The sequence below is a fragment of the Sparus aurata genome, chromosome 18 (genome assembly GCF_900880675.1).
Source record: "Sparus aurata chromosome 18, fSpaAur1.1, whole genome shotgun sequence".
Lineage (NCBI taxonomy): Eukaryota > Metazoa > Chordata > Actinopteri > Spariformes > Sparidae > Sparus > Sparus aurata.
In genome coordinates, this window is record NC_044204.1 from 31,628,707 (window position 1) to 31,645,067 (window position 16,361).

Sequence of the window (16,361 nt, forward strand, 5' to 3'; positions counted from 1 at the left end):
GAGGAACTAGAGAGCTTAATCTCAATTAGATTACCAAAAATAATTCCCAACAACCCACCTCTAGCTCTTGATTGTTAAAAGGGAAACACTCTGACATTTGAGGAGAGGGGGTTGAGGAGAATATCAATACAACTTTCCAAAATGTCAAAGTATTCCTTTTAAGTGCTGCAGCAGCACCTCACAAAGTCTCCAACAAAAACATCAATTTTTTATGGAAAGGGCTGTGAAAGCCTTGAGGAGCACTGCTGGCATTGAGGGGCTGTGTCTCAGCTACACAGCGGGACCCTGGCATACAACAAGTCCATATGTCAGCGCTGTAGGGGGGACTGACGGGGTCTGTATGGGTGCATGTTATCTACTCCACTGTGGAAGTTTTGAATCATGTTACCTTGGTGTCCAAACGCTGCAGGTAGGAACAGATGTACTCGATGCTGGCCCCGAACGGGTGGACGTGCAGGAACGTCGAAATGATCCCTGCGGAAGACAAAATAAGTCACGGAAAGATGTTAACACGTGTCACGATACCTCCAGTTTCTCTCACATGTCAGACATTGACAAACTGCCAGAGGACACACTCCTTTTCCTCTCCTCCAACACAAGCTTCGAGTGGCTTCTTCCACATTCCCACTGCTGTTAAGAGCCTCTTGTATATTGTGGCTCCAGATTAGAGGGAGTGCTTAATGACAGCTTTGATGCGTTGTCTCCCATCAAAGCCACGCACTCCCTCAGCTCAAACAAACCATCTGCTATCGGCTCATAGATATGGCCAGGAGAGAGATAATCCTCCGCCTTACCTGCTTACTAACCACCAATAGAGCGCCGAGGGATCAACAGTTGAGACAAACGCATACACACACACGAGCCACAGGAGCAAAACAACAACAAAACCACACTCACTGGAGACCTTTAATAAGAAATTACTACTCCAAGACTTCATTTTTGCCACCTGCAGGACATCAGTCGATACTTGAACACAAACAATGAGCTAGCCTTGAGCTACTCTGCTGGCAATGAATAAGAGACTGACTGGGACACTAATGGTGCATTGAGCTACAGCACCAAGCAGAATGTCATGCTGATTCATTTGCATGAAATCGCCCTCTTGAGTTGTTCTGCTGTCTGTGTTTATTTGCCTTAAAGAGCCAGTGAACATGTCCTCAAGGCGTCTGCTGCACCAACATGCACCCACTCCGTGTGTGCAGAGTATCACTGTCGGAGCTCATCCTCCGACTCGTTATCGATAAATATTTTAAAAGATGATTGTTTAACACTTTTAAACCTTAAAAAAACTGCAACCAATTACTCTGATTTTCTAGCGCATTTCCTCCTTCAAGTCAGGAAAAATGTAAACTGTTACTATTTGCAAATGAAACAACACCTCAGAATGCATCAAATATAGCAAATCCGTGTCTGTTCTCCTTTCTTTAAGTATTTTCTGTAGCCTCTGTATCTGACTGATGTTCGCTTGAGTTTTTACAGCTTTCACACTTGCGACCAGTCTTCAACAATGCCGTGCACAGGCTAACCTGCTGAACTGCCTGAGGCAAAACTGAGCTGTGGGCTCCACCATTCTGTGATTTTTGTAGTATCTTTGCCCCTTCAAATAATTATCAAGTATAGAGCCTGCAGCCCCCGGAAAACCGACCCATAACCCGTTACTGTCATGCTTCCTCATCCCGGGTTTGTTGTGTGTCAGCTACTCAAAAGGTTCTTGTAGTTAAAGGTCCAGTATGAAATTAAATGTTATATTTAGAATTTAGTTTTTATTAGCGTTTAATCACCTAAAACAAACGTGTTTTTGTTACCTTTGAATGAGACTTTTATATTTACACCCTCTTCTAGGAAGTCCACCATGTTTCTACAGTAGCCCAGAACAGACAAACTAAACACTGGCTCTAAAAAGGGTCTTTCAAGTGGGGCCATTGTAGCGGAGGGTGAGACGAGGGGTACAGAGTTGGTTGCATTCTGCCCCTCCACTTAGGAATAGGCACAATGTCAGCACAGTAAAATCTGAAATAATAATGTCCACATCAACCATATTTATCACAGTCTTGAGACGGACCTTAAAGAAGGCCTCTCTATGTTTAAAATCTGGGGGTTTGGGCCGATGTCTTACTGTCAGATGATTCAAAAAAGTTTTCCCTACTGTCACTTGGACTCTTCCCCAGAGCCTGCGCACACGTGGGTCCTGTTATCCTAATTTTCACTGGCAGTTGTATTGAAAAAAATTTTAAAAAGTGTTTTCAGACAGCGAGTGGCAGCCTGCTTCACTGTGGTTGTAAACACAGTGAAGGAGGCAGCGACGAGGATCTGATGCTCTTGTGACTGCGCACAGCTCTTTGTTGCTGCTTTTGTAGTTCACGATAGTTCAACTGTTTCAACTTGCTGCGGCGGCTTGCTATGTGACCATGGAAACCACAGCCAGGGAAACAATACAGGCGCTGATTTAACAAGAGTTCTCTGAATTACACACCCCTCCACCTGAACACACGAGTGAAGAGGATACTATTCAGCACCAAGTCTGATGATATGGTTTAAAAATACGGACGTTTATGATACCATTTAGCACACTTGCTGTATCATGTTGCTAAGTTTAATGAGATTATACTAGGTGGATAATAGCAGCCTGTCGTGTACACACTGTGAGGAAAAAGAACTCTCTGCTCAGCTACCTTAGATCCTACCAGAATCATTAAGCTTTTAAAGGATCGTGGAGGAAAGTTCACCCCATAGTGTGAATGAATTCGGGCAAAGTTTTTGCTCTGTGTACAAAACTTCACCTGACTTTCCATTGACTTAAGGCGGAGAAGATGATGTCCATATTTTTTATTTTTGGGTGAACTTATCCTTTAATATAGTTGCAGTTTAATTTGAGTTTACAATAAATGTACTGAAGCAATTCAGCTGAGGACAGTAACTTGGTAAAAGGACTTTGAAGGCTCATACGTTGAACTAACCACTCTGGATAATAACAACAGTGTAAAGAAACAGAAAAATGTAAAAAAAGTGAGTCTGAAGCCCCAAAATACAGCAAATATATAATTTTCAGTTTCAGTGATATTGGCAATGTGAAATTCGAGTCAGCGTACCAACTAGCAGAGCCTCCCTCTCCGAGTGGATTGGACTTGGTGGATTTTTCTCCGTCGGACCTTCCTTCTCTTGACTGCAGGACACCAGTGCTGATACTGTGGCTTCCTACACACACACACACACACAAACGTTACCTTAAATGAATCTGCCAGCAGCCAGCTTGACTGCGGCTGATTGGAAGTAAACAAGCTTAAACCTAAGCTGATGGATGGCACACAATAAGAAGACAAACAGGAATATGAATGAACACATCAGAAAGTTTCACCACCGACACGTTAATACGGAGAGACAATGAGGATGAGGATAATGAGGCGAGGGCGAATTTTTCAGCCAGCAGCTATATTACTGATAGAGGGATGAAATGGCTTGTCACACACACACACACACACACACACACACACACTGACACAAAAAAGGAGACGATTGTGGGAAAACAAATAGAGGGAGAGAGAGGATGAGACTTGGAAGGCAAATGATCAAGCTGTTTGTTTCAAAACTCTGACAGGTGGCAGAAAAATGGCAGCGGAACAACAGACGAGTTTTTGTCTGTTTGTTGTCCTACATAGTACTGTGTGTGCTATTTTTCACTGGTGTGTGTGGGATGCCTGGTGGCCTTCTAACGTTTTTAATCTATCCATAACACCCTGCGACTGTGTGTGTCAGTGCGTGGGCGTGCAGACATACGCACATGTGCGAGCCACTTTGACTTTATGGCTCCTTTATTTCTTAGCCCAGTTGTGTCTGTGTGATTTATTCAATGACAAATGCAGTCGCGGTGAATTGGACTGGCCTGTAATGATCTGTCATGTCGCTGGGAGAGGGTAGAGAGGAAAGTCAAGGGAAGAAAGAATAAGGAATGAGAATGAGGACACAACACAATATCTGGAGAGGTGTGGGGAGGGCTGAAACTTTTTTTTTTTCTTTTCTACTTACGCTGGTTTGATTAGCGCTCTCCTCGCTGCCTCTGTCATCTTGCTTCGACATCTCCAGCTGCGGCACATTAGAAACATGTGAGGAGAAGCCACAGAGAAACGAGCTAAGCGCTAATGCAGACAGACGGGGGAGCGTGGTCGCGCACAGCATGGTGTGCAGAAACAGACAAACACAAGCATTGTTTATTTTTGGAATAATGTTCAGAAAGGGGCTGAGTTTGAGCGAAGAAGGAACACAGAGACGCTGAACTCCGTATGGAAGTCGTTCACTTCTTTTGAGTTAAGACAGCTATTAAATCAATAACAGCGTTGTGAGCTGATGTCATGGGAATATTTTAGTGCAGACACACTCGTTTTGACCAGTTGTTCTCAACCCTTTACTTTTCGTTCCATGCATGATCATACTCCGATACAAAGGGCTTGAAAACTCCTTCACTGAAGCCCTTCGCTCGCTCATCAACTCAGGAAACACGGCGTCTGCTCGTCTGCTGCCATACAACTGTCACTTAGCGTGGCTGAAGCTGGGTGTTATCACTTAACATGCATTATTCATTTCACAGTTCAGCTCGACTGCTAAACTGTTTTCGTACTCTTTCGTTTGCAGCGCCTAATGTTGAAGTGTTAAATGGAGTCGTGTCAATGGGAAGCTGGAGCCCTGCCTCTGAGGAGCTGCTTATTGTGACAATAAATATTACAAAGTCACTGCAAAGTAGTCGGGAATCACTAAATTACACAATCAATATCAGATTTACTGGCAGACACGTTGGTAACCAGTTCACTGTTGATCTATTTGTCACTGTTTATTTATCAAACAGCCCAGTTCCAGCTTTGGCTTTGTAACATTAGAAATGGAGAAGCTTTGGATTTGGAGGAATGGTTGGACAAAACAAGCAGTTGGATGAGGACACAATGTACTCTGGCAAAACCAGTCTATGATGGGGACTTCTCACTGTTTTCTAACAGTTTACAGACTCAGTGATTGATTAAACATGCACATAGTTCAGTAGTGAAGAGGAGTACTGCTCAGAGCAGGTTAAGACAACTGAGGCTCACCCATTGGTTTGCGAGCTGCTGTTTTGAGTCTGGCATTACGGCCGTTGCCATTATTTGCCGACCATACTTGGACAAGAGCGGTGGAGCTGGAGATGTATATCTGAATTGGATCTGACTGAGGATGCTGTGGAAGCGACTTGGCAATCACAACATGGCCATGCCCTAAAGCATACCCTGCTTTATTGTCTACTGGGATCATAACTTACAAAATGACCATCAGGCTGCATTGAAGAGGACTTGATTCAGACCATAAGCTCCACACTTTACTGTGGAGTAAAGGTGTGATGATAGACGCTGTTGTGACGCTTTATGTGAAGTGTCAGTTTGAGAATTTGTCTGAATGAGTTTGTCTCATATTAAGGGCCAACACATCAGAATATGTCAGCCTCTGATGCTTCTATTTGAAGCCCGGGTCTCTTGCAAGTCCCCTCACTCCTTTAGAGTTCTCCTTTGGCCAAAAGATTAAGGAATAATAAAAAAACAAGCATAATTGGCAGCATTAAATTTGATCCTGAAAGATGTATGGTAGATTCCACATAAGGTTAATAACCTGGACGACCTGCCCGGGTGTCAATCCAGTAATGTGTGGCGACAGTGAAGGAGAACTGATGGCCTGAAGGGATCTCCTCCGCATGACGGATCACCTCACACCAATGTGAATCTTCAGAGGAACCTACACCCCAAAAATTGATTTCTCTTGCTCCCTTTAATGAGACTGCCTCTCATGATTCATGTTTTCCCACATGCAGGAATTGAATTAGCATATTTCCCAGGGCTCAGTCGCGTGGACACATTTTCTAATCAAACTCATCACCATTAACGCTCTATTGACAACTCTGTCACTCCGGGTTGATCTGAAGGAAGAGACGTTTTAGCAAATTACTAATTCACCTCCGTGTTAAATGAAACCTGCGGTCTGCTCCGAGAGCAAACGAACGACACAGGGAGCAGCTCCCCACGTGGACTGAGAGCCTCTCGTTTGTATTATTATCCAATTTAATAGGCGATTGAACCTGAGGCTCGTTTTAATGACGGCCCTTCTTTCTCATTATACAGACTCAGAAGGAACATTAACAGACATTAGCGGCTGAATACTGGGAATATGGGACAACACCTGAAACATTAGTAAACATGACATGTTGAACGGAGAAAAATGACCCTCGAATCTTGAAATAGTTTAATGAGATTGTAGATCACGGTGCACTGCATTTAGCGGTGTACTCTTGCAGTGAAACAGCTCGGCGCTAATCAATATTAGATGGAGTTTTGTTGGGGAAAAGCATGCCTCAATGTAAGCAACACTTTCAATCAAATAACAAATGTGATGTTGGGATGGATGAATAATGGAGCAGCAGTGGCTCTAAATGATGATCTTGTATAACAGCTTCGAGACAACAACAGGAGTTTACATTAGTGAAATATCTCGTGCAGGTCGTATCCATCTGTATAAATATGATTCCCCATGTTTTTGCCTCTTGGTCAGTTCAAACTGAAAAATAAATGCTCCAGTGCAGATGTAACCCGAAGGACAAAATGTTCAGGAATGAGAGTGTGTGATTGGGTTGCTGGTGGTCATAAAAATCTCAGCGGCAGACAAATAAGGGAACAATTTGACTGCAGTTATCCATGCTCAATATGTTTCCAGTTAGGAAATGAATGGATGTGCTTTTTTATGTGGCTGCAGTGAGAACATGCAGCTACAGTGGAAGGGAACAAAATAACATCCTGTTTGGTCGAGGAGCACGAAGTTAAAAGGAAATGGATCTAGCTTGTATGACGTTACAACGGAGGGTTTATTTTTTTTGGGAGCATTCAAAAACGATGTGATGCGTTGTGAAGATGAAGATGTGTCGGGCCGCAGCTAACGATCATTTTCATCTGTTGATTATCTCACAATTAACTGTTTGGTTTTGTTATTGCGATTAAAATGGTTTAAGTTATTTCCCCAGAGCTGAACGTGATCTGTCATCAAGTTGCTTGTTTTATTTGGCCAACACTTCAAAACCCAAAGACTCTCTAAGACACCAAGTAGTAGCTTCAAGATTATGAGAATCAGAAAATAAATGAATTTAAAATGTGTTACTTTGTCTCTGAAGCAGCCTGTAATCTGCAAAGTAACTAGTAACTAAACTTACTTAAAATCAGTCATAATCAGATAAATGTAGTCCGGAGAAAAGTACAATATTTGCCTCCAAAATGTCGTGGAGTGGAAGTATCAAGTAGCAAAGAGTAGAAAATGGAACTTGAGTGAAGTACTTGTACCATTTTCCCGTTACACCTGCCAGCCTGGCTGTACTCAGTTTGACTTGCAGGGTCAGGATTTTATATTTTTTCAAGCCCCTCGTTATTTCTAAACTTTTATTATGAAGCAGCGTTACAGGAAACGTGTTTTCACCAGCAGTTACTAAACCTGACCCCTGAAACAGTTAAAACACAGCCGATGTTTGAAAGTCCAAACAGGACGAGAGAAACTAAAGAGACTCAGTTGGAAGTTCCAAAAGAGCTGAACACAGACTTTTAAAAAACATCTTTGTCTCAGGTAGGAGATTCGGCTAAAGTTCAACTCGGCGCGGCCAAAAGTCCAAGTAGAAAAACGGCAGTAGTTACATTTTCTCACTGACTGCAACATTACTGAAATGATTAATTGATTCTTCAGCAGTTTACCAACTCACAATAACGTATCAGCTTTATGTGACACTGATTTGAGTATCAATATGAACTGTTTACGAGGGTTTTTTCCATTCTAATGCACACAATCACTGAAGGACACTGAAAACTGTGGGAAAACTTTACGACACTCGATGGGAGGTTCTTCCAATGATTATTGGTTGAATACGTCTTCTATCAGACGCATAATGGCACGCTAATGAAAGCTAAATGAGGGGAAATCATAAACTTAAAACTCCAAAGCCGTATTAACTTTTTTTGAAGGGAAATTAGAAATTAAAGAGTCGATTATACTGAGTGTTAAGAAGAATGAAATAAGCTCACTGGGAGGAAAATGGGAAAACTAGAACACTGATTGAAGTTAGAGATGCTCGGCCTCGCTGCGGTGGGCTCTTCCCCACAGTGTTGATATTATAAAGATGCACCCGAAAGAGCTATTTTGGGAAATCTGATGAGCTAGGAAAGAAGTTTTCAACTACTTAGTAATTATTGTGTCATTTTCTCAAAGCAAAACCACATATTACCACTATCACACTATGCCCTTTTGTTTATTGATGATTTATTTCTCCAATATCTTCCACGCGTTGGAACTCATCTCGAGCTCATTTCTTTCTTATTAAAGTGCAAATTAGATAGTGTTCACTTTCAAACAAAGAGTGCAACCCAGAAATGAACTTTTGCTAAAAGAAAACACAACGAGGGAAAATGGTAGATTCTCCCCTTTGTGTTTCTCCGGCAGACCAACCTGCATTGCGTGTGTGTTCTGCAGGTTCTGGAGTCCTTCCTTCAGGTTCTGGACTTGGTTCTTCAGCTGCTGTTTGTCCTCAAAACTCTTCTCCAGCTCTGCCTCCCGCTGTTTCAGTTCTTCCCTCATCTTTAACAGTTGCTGCGAAAAGAAAAGGAGAGCAGTAAGCCACTAATGCTACTGTGAGCTAACCGACCGTGACGACGCTAACCTCGCACTCTGAAAGCGGAGGAACAATCAGCCACTTGTTTTATTAATATTTAGCATGTAATCCCTGCACCGGCAATCAGAACCTCAGCTTAATACAGAAAAGCAATTAGACACTCATGTGAATTATACTACCCATAAACATTTGTTAAAGAGGAAACAATTGTTGTATCATATCGAGTCCAAGAGGAGTCATTTGGCGAATCCTTTGCTTGTAAAACAATCTTAAACTACGGATTACATATAGAGGAAGCGCCGCACGCGAGCAGTTTGTCCTCTGAAGTTTTCTGCTCGACGCAGATGAAACGATTCACGTCCTGCTGTGTTACTTTCACCAGGAAGAGGGTCTGGAGACGCAGGGGGGGGTCTGTCAGATGTGAATTTTCATCTGCAGTTACGCATTAAGTTTTTTCTGCATTACATGCTCTATAATTCACAGAAAAGAAGGAAACAGTTTGCCAGCACATGCTGATAATATTTCATTGCAATTTGCGTGTCTGCGTGATGCAACATGTAGACCCACGACAAGGGGAGGTGTCCAATTTCACTGTCTTCCAATTCATTTAATCCATTCAGCTAATCTTTTCATAAACACATCGTGAGAGACGTAAGCGGGAGAGGTAATTAGTCTTCGCGAGCAGAAACGAACAGCGGGGCCTTAATGGATTCTCTTCTTCTCAACGTGAATCCATCTTACTTTCTATTACCTGTGACAGCCCGATAAGTGACGACACTTGACAAACACTAGAACGAGTCAATTGAGTCGTTCTGTAGCGTTTGAAAAGGCAGATTTTAGGGTCTATGAAGTTCTTTTGACAGTGGAACTGTTGGTCATCTTGCAAGGATTACAGAGTTAAAGGGACAGTTCACTCTGTACACACATTTCCTCTTACCCAAAGTGCTACTTATCCATCTAGAAACAGACCTTGTTTGACCAGTTTCATGTAGGAGATAATTCTTCACTTCTTCCTCGAACACTTCAAGGATTTTCTGTCTGTTGTCTTTGTCTGTTTCTTAATGTCAGACATTGAATTTATGTGTCTGTCTCGGTAAATGTTGGTGACTGTTAAAACACCAGGAGTAACAATAAAAACAGGGACTTAACCATTCTGTCCCAGACAAAGCCTAATATGTGGTGTTTTATGAATAATATCTGGAAATGTTGTCAATAATCCAAATCAAAAACTGTTTTACCAACCGCTGGGATGATTGGATGTGGAAAATGAAAGCGGGGATGCTGAACAACAACAACATTCAGAAGCAAAAAGTACAAGCTACATCAGCAAAGAAAAGAAGCCTCTAGTACTTTTCATTATCTGTCTTTTAATAAATGGTTACGAAATTGTTTTAATAGCCTTGGGTTTGTTCCAAGAATTATCTGTGTGCCGTTTGAGTCATAGCCTCCAATCCCAAGAAAAACCCATTTCGTCTGTGAATGAGTTCCTTTAGCAAGACAAAAACCTTAAAATGTGTTTTTTTTTAAGCAGCTCTTCAGAAAAAAGACTAACAGTTCCTCCAGAGAGCTGCACCTTCCCACTTGTTCCTGCAGAGCACTCTTTTAAAGTGCTGGATGATGAATAAATGACAGTCGTGTTTTCAGACTGCATGGAAAATTCAAAGAGTTAACCTGAGCGGCGTTGTTCTTAAAGAGGACGTGGTGTGAGGAGACTGCGAGGAGATTACACATTTTGCTGGATCTGAAGGTGTCTGGATGCGTCTCTGCGTTTGTGTGTCCAGTGTTACCTTCTGCATGCCTTGCAGGGCCTGCTGTAGGAAGCTGAGCTGCTGAGAGTGCGTGCTGTCCTCCTCGCTCCTGATTGGCTGGTTCTTGCCCTGTTCCTGTTTGAGTAGCTCCACCTCGTTCCTGTAGGCGTCCAGCTGGCAGCGCAGGGAGTCGTTCTCCTCCTTCAGGGCCTCTGCTTGAGAGACACCTATAGATTTATTCACAATGTACAGAAAACAGTACAGAATATGGTGATGTTTTTTTTTTTGTTTTTTTTAATTTACGCTTCATTACAAAAAAATTATTCCCCAGTTTTTGCTACCCTGTGTCTTTTGGGGAAAAATATAAATGTCAACAATGAAAAAAATAAAGATGGGAAGAATAGGATGAGTGTGAAGAGGAGCAGGGGGAGAAGTAAGAGGCTGAAGAAGAGGAAGAAAGGAGAAGAAGAAGCAGAAGAAGAAGATGCAGAAGAAGAAAAGGAGCAGGAGGAGAAGGAAGAAGAAGAAGAAGTGTAGACTATAAAGCAAATCATGCTGCTGGTGCCGGTGGTGCAGCGGGTTCAGCGGGTTCGGGTTCTCATAAGATCTTCTACAATCTTATCAGAGATGTGGAAAAACCCTCAGGTGTGCATAAAATGTAGGCTAGGAACTTTAAACATGAAAATATAAAAATGCGAAATTATTACTTCTCGGCCATTAGAAGCAGGTTGTTATCGTTTATCGGTGTCAACTGAAAATATTCCATATTTTGCATCCCTGGTCAAAGCTATCGCACTGTGACATTTGCAGTCATGATGGGATCACTCACTTTTCTTCTGAGGGTGCGCCGAAATATTAAGCAGGTTTGTTGGCTGATGAGAATCTTAACATTCAAAACGTAAGGCCGAAAGAGACGAGCCCAATTGACTATTTATGCAAATTTCAAGCATTTTCAAAAAGACAAAATTGCAAATGTCCTCCTGATGGATTGTCTGCTGATACATATATCTCTGCCTTATTTCAGCAGAAGCATTTCAGAGGACTATCGTGTTTGCATCTATAAGCCAGGTAGCAAAACTTAAAAACTTCTCTTTAACAGTAACATATATTGAGATATACTTCGGGCTAATTATTGAGACTGAAACAGGACTATGTGCGTGTTGTTTAACTGCTGCAAAGTGTCAGGAGTGATATTTTGTGCCCCTGATTTCAGATATCAAAGCGCATATAAATTTTTCCTTCATAGACGACGTTATGTAACTCACAGCTGGAGCTCTTCTACGACTCGGGTTGGGGGTGAAATTCTCTCAGTTGAATCAACAGTGCAAAGAGATGAACAGCTGCATCACAAAATATCTGGGTCTTTGATAAAAAGTAATAAGTACAAGCATGTATATCTAAAAACTTTGTGGTAGAACATCTGATCGCCGCGCTTGAAATTCTGTGACGTGCGCTGCTAACGGTGGCGAACCGCCACTATGACCCAACAGTCCCCTTTAAAGAGATTAAGCCTATTCCAGTATCAAATAAAACACCTTTAAGTCCGCAAGATCGTATTCAGATCTTCACCAAAAGTTAATGGAGTCTACTCTGGGCCGAGACCCATCCTCCATCAGAGTTTCATAGAAATCTGTTCAGTAATTTTAGTGTAATCTCAAAAAACAACAAGCCAACCAACCACCAAAAAACATTAGCGGAGGTTACTTTACCCACAATATGATCATTACATCATCAGGGAGGATCCCAACCTGACAACACCCCTGAGGCTGACCTGGCAACATCATCAAACGGCTCCTCAACTGTCATCAGATTTCATTTTCAACCTCGCTACGTGCTGCTGGTGTAAGAAAAATCACCTCTTTCTGACTGATCTCTTCAAGCCCAGACAAAAACCCCTTAATGAAATCCATCTCTGTTCTTTCTTTGGCAATTAACAGTGTGTTCATGTAGGATCCTGTCACTTGCATTATGAAGCTGACTGAGAAAAAAAAGGCTTTCAAGGGCTTTTAACAGAAAAAATATATATAAAAGGATCCAAAATCTAAAGGTAAAATGTTGTGAAGCTATCTGTAAGTGTGATAATCAAACACCTACAGTATATTAGCATCAACTACTGCAAGCTGTGATAATCCCAAAGTGTTTCGCCCAATAGCTCTCTACTGGACATTTGACCTGACCTATTGAGCAAATAGAGGAGACAGTGGGAGTTTATTATTATACGAGACCTGCTCAGCTCCAGAGATGTCCGGTATTATCAGCTCTTCTCTCCTCCTGTGGGCCTTGAGGGGAAGCTCTTTGGAAAAGTGCAATACACTGACTGGACCGGGGAGATAAGCCCCGTCCTGTGTGTGTGAGTGTGAGTGCAAGTGTGTGTGTGTGTGTGTGTGTGCGTGAATGCGTGTCTGGTGAGGTTTTGTGTAGGTGTTCATGAGTGCTGCCTGCAGTCTATCATGGAGGACCATCGGCGGTTCTAATGAACTCTTGCTGGGTTGAGTGTGTGCGTGTCCTCGATGTGTTTGTGTGTACTTTTTCTCCCAGTGCAAAAAAAAAAAATAAAAATGAAGGTTTAAGGTGAGAAGAGTATTGATCTGAGAGCCTCATCAACTTGGTGTGAGGAGATGTCAACCACTCGGCCAGATTCTGAGCAATTCCCCTTTCTGTTACATAAGAGGCGGCGCTATCGACCTGCAGATATCCATGAGCATGGACACACACACACACACACACACACACACACACACACACCTACGGACGGGGAGTCATGCACGCGGGCGGTTGTTTTGCTTTCTATTCTTTACATGAGTCAGACGCAGAGCATCGATTCACTTTTTAAGAGGCTGCAGTCATAACACAGGTGTTTCTCAGCGCGGCGCGCTGACGTGTAAATGTGCCCCTCTGCTTAAAGGTTAGCGAGTAAAGCGAGTGTAACAGTCAGCCTGTCAGCGCAAATAACCAAGAAGTGTCGCATTTACACCTGTCACCTGAGCCAATCCTGTAGCATCGAGCTAAACGACAGGTCTGACAGCATTGCTAATTACTGATAGCTATAATAGCAAGGTTGCAAAAGAGAAGGGGCTGAGCTGACGACTGCATTTACATACATTTGCATGCTGATTAGAGGAGCTGTCATATTAGCAAATGGCAGAGATCAGAATGATTAAAAGGCACGAAGAGAGTGTGTGAAGTGAGCGTTACAACGCACACAGGTTGGGAAAAAAAACACGAGATGAGAGACGACATTACATGTGGTGGTTTCACGCCTGCTGCCCCGGTGACGACTGTAGACTTATGGGTTATTGTACTGGCGGCTGAGAGATTAGGAGCGCCGTTAGTTTTTGTTGCTTCAGCACTCACATCCAGGGAAGAACAGAAGATTATGGCACTTCAGCGGCACACTGATCTGAGATTAGATGGCAGCCGGCAGGTGTAGACAGATTTTCACACACATAGACGCTCGTATGTACATTCACAAAGGGTGGACCAGGGAAAATGTCTTTTAGTAGTTGTGTACGCCATCACTACAGCGCAGCGTCTGAGGTGTCAGCATCTTGATGTGTTTTCTTTTTTATTCATGGAGAGTTGTCAGATGCTTGGGGGATGATTACTGTCTTTTCAGTCAAACCGAGCTGCCTCCTTCTGTTACTTAACACACTTTGTGTCCATTCTCTGGAGACCTTGATCACTGTATGGCCTGTCATGTTGACAGTGAATACATGCGTGCATATGCATACCCGAGTCCTCCGAGTCCTTGCTGTCAGGGGCGTCCTCCATGTCATCGTCAGACATCTCCATCTCCTCCTCTCGCCTGATGCCCATCAGCTGCTCGTTGTGCATGTTTCTGATCTCCTGCACAAACACAAGCAAAGGAAGGGCGGGTCAGAACTGCAGAGACTCATGGGAGATGATGTAGCAGGATCAGCCGTGACGCACCACTTTGATTTCACTGTTACTGTTTAGCGTTAGCTGTAAATGATATTTATAACAGATTAGAACAGACGAGGTGACTAAAGATGAAAAGGATGGTCTCAGCTGGTGCTTAACACTTCTGGCACAGCGATGGGGCAGGTGGCAGCACAAATATAACCTGTTCCCACAGTTTTGTACCTGTTAGTGCACATTCATGCAGCCAAAATAGATGATAAGTGTGTGAAAGTGAGAACATGAGCTCGAAAATGTCGAGGCGTTGCACCGTCAGATGACAATGATTTAGGATGACGGAGCATAAAAAGCATCTCAGGCCCTGTTCACATTTGGCATCAACATGCGTCCCGAGTGGATCCGATCACAAGTGGACAGTAGAGGGGTGAATACCCGGAAGAAGCGTTGAGGACGCTTTTGAGATCCAGTCACCAAGACCATATTCTGGGTTAGTCTGGGACACATGTGACCGCATTCTCTTTGCAGTTTGTGTGACATGAAGCAATCACAACGGATTAAACAGAGTGATTTCTGAGCTCTATTAAATTTGCCCATGTTGGCAACAGAAGTCTGCTTCAACTGATCACTGAACTCGTCACCACAAATAAGAAATTTCACAAACTTGGTGAGCTTGAAAACATTGGTACCTTTGTTATTATAAAACAACACATTACAATGTTTGTTTCCTTGTAAAAAGTGTCAGTTTGTTGTGGCATCGCTGTAAAAGCCTGTCTGGTTTTATGTCTGAACTACTGCTTGAACACACTGTAGAAATTGATTTCACAATTTTCACCCAATGTATGAACACAGTGATGATATATAGTACAAGAACGTTGAAGAGTGACTGATACAGGCTACTTCTCTGAGCCCGTGGAGAACGACCCCAGACTTCCTTGAAAAAAACGCTACATTTTTTTTATTTGCTGCGTTAGAAACTTGATATATTTTGTGAAACGCTGCCTACAACAGATTATTAACTATCTGGGCCAAACTTGTGAATTCGGCAAATGTAAAACATGAAGAAATGTGTGTCTTTGCGTGAATCGATGGGCTTAAAGCTGTTCACCTGTGATCGGATCACCCAGGACGGATGGTAACAACAAATGTGAACGGCCTCTGAAGTTTGTTTCTTTTATTACACCCATGTGTCATTCTAATTGACTGCACATGTGGAAGGCCCACAGCAGTAACTGTATAATATCACTCTTCCCTGTTTCATTTTAACCTTACGGACAAAATCAATAATGACTAAATCCATCTGGAGACCAGTAACCACAAGCAGGCCTTCAAATTGAGTTCGAGATTACAGTCAACCCCACACTGAAATGCACCGGCTGTAAATTAGTACAAACCTTCCAGGTGTGTGTCAAGAGACAAGCAAAAGCAAATAAACAGAATCCTCGGGACACTTTTCACACATTAGACGGCTTAGACCAAACCGTTCAACGTGGCGTTTCTTAAAAATCGGCGCTTGCGTGGGGTTTTAAACACCGGTCGGCTTTCATTCCCTGTTGTGAGCAGATGTTTGAGCTACAGGAGTGTATGGATTAAAAAGAGGAGGTCGAATGTTAACGCTGCCGGGGAATAGAGAGTAGAGAGCACAGCTGACAATGGGAGAGCGAGTGATCGGCCGTTTTTCACACAGAGGGTTGAAAAAACGTCTGCTAACACAAGTTGACTCAGTGTTTCCTCCGTAGTCGACTTGTAGCAGCTGTGGCAGGGGGGCGTGTTGGGCATTTGTTCCAATCCAGCTGTGGTGTTGAATAACATTTTGGATGTCACACTGACCTTTGACCTTTTCGATATAAAATGTCATTACCTTATCATTTCATCCTACTGGTCATTGTTATAATTACGCCAAGCCGCGGACGTTTACATTTTCAAGATGTCCGTCTCGTTCTTGTGAACGCAATATCTTCGAAAACGCCATCAAATTTGGCACAAACAATGTGGTGATGAGGTGGAAACACTTTATATTCAAGAGGTCAAAAGGTCAACTTCACTCTGACATTTTATCATTCTGTAATCAATGTCCTGGTCTTTTA

At 42.7% G+C, this 16,361-nt stretch overlaps 1 protein-coding gene across 7 annotated transcripts in view; it reads right to left on the minus strand.

Moving 5' to 3' along the window:
* Nucleotides 1–16,361, minus strand: part of enox2 (ecto-NOX disulfide-thiol exchanger 2) — a 190,503-nt gene that overhangs the window by 4,525 nt on the left and 169,617 nt on the right. For 5 of the 7 annotated variants that reach the window (XM_030395828.1, XM_030395829.1, XM_030395823.1 and 2 more), the window contains 6 exons: nucleotides 14,130–14,244; nucleotides 10,438–10,625; nucleotides 8,488–8,628; nucleotides 4,024–4,080; nucleotides 3,090–3,195; nucleotides 389–474 (listed from right to left, as the gene is read on the minus strand). In XM_030395828.1, coding sequence (XP_030251688.1) covers nucleotides 389–474; nucleotides 3,090–3,195; nucleotides 4,024–4,080; nucleotides 8,488–8,628; nucleotides 10,438–10,625; nucleotides 14,130–14,244 — 693 coding nt within the window. The remainder of the gene's footprint in view (nucleotides 1–388; nucleotides 475–3,089; nucleotides 3,196–4,023; nucleotides 4,081–8,487; nucleotides 8,629–10,437; nucleotides 10,626–14,129; nucleotides 14,245–16,361) is intronic. The other 2 variants (XM_030395827.1, XM_030395826.1) reach the window with 2 other exon arrangements.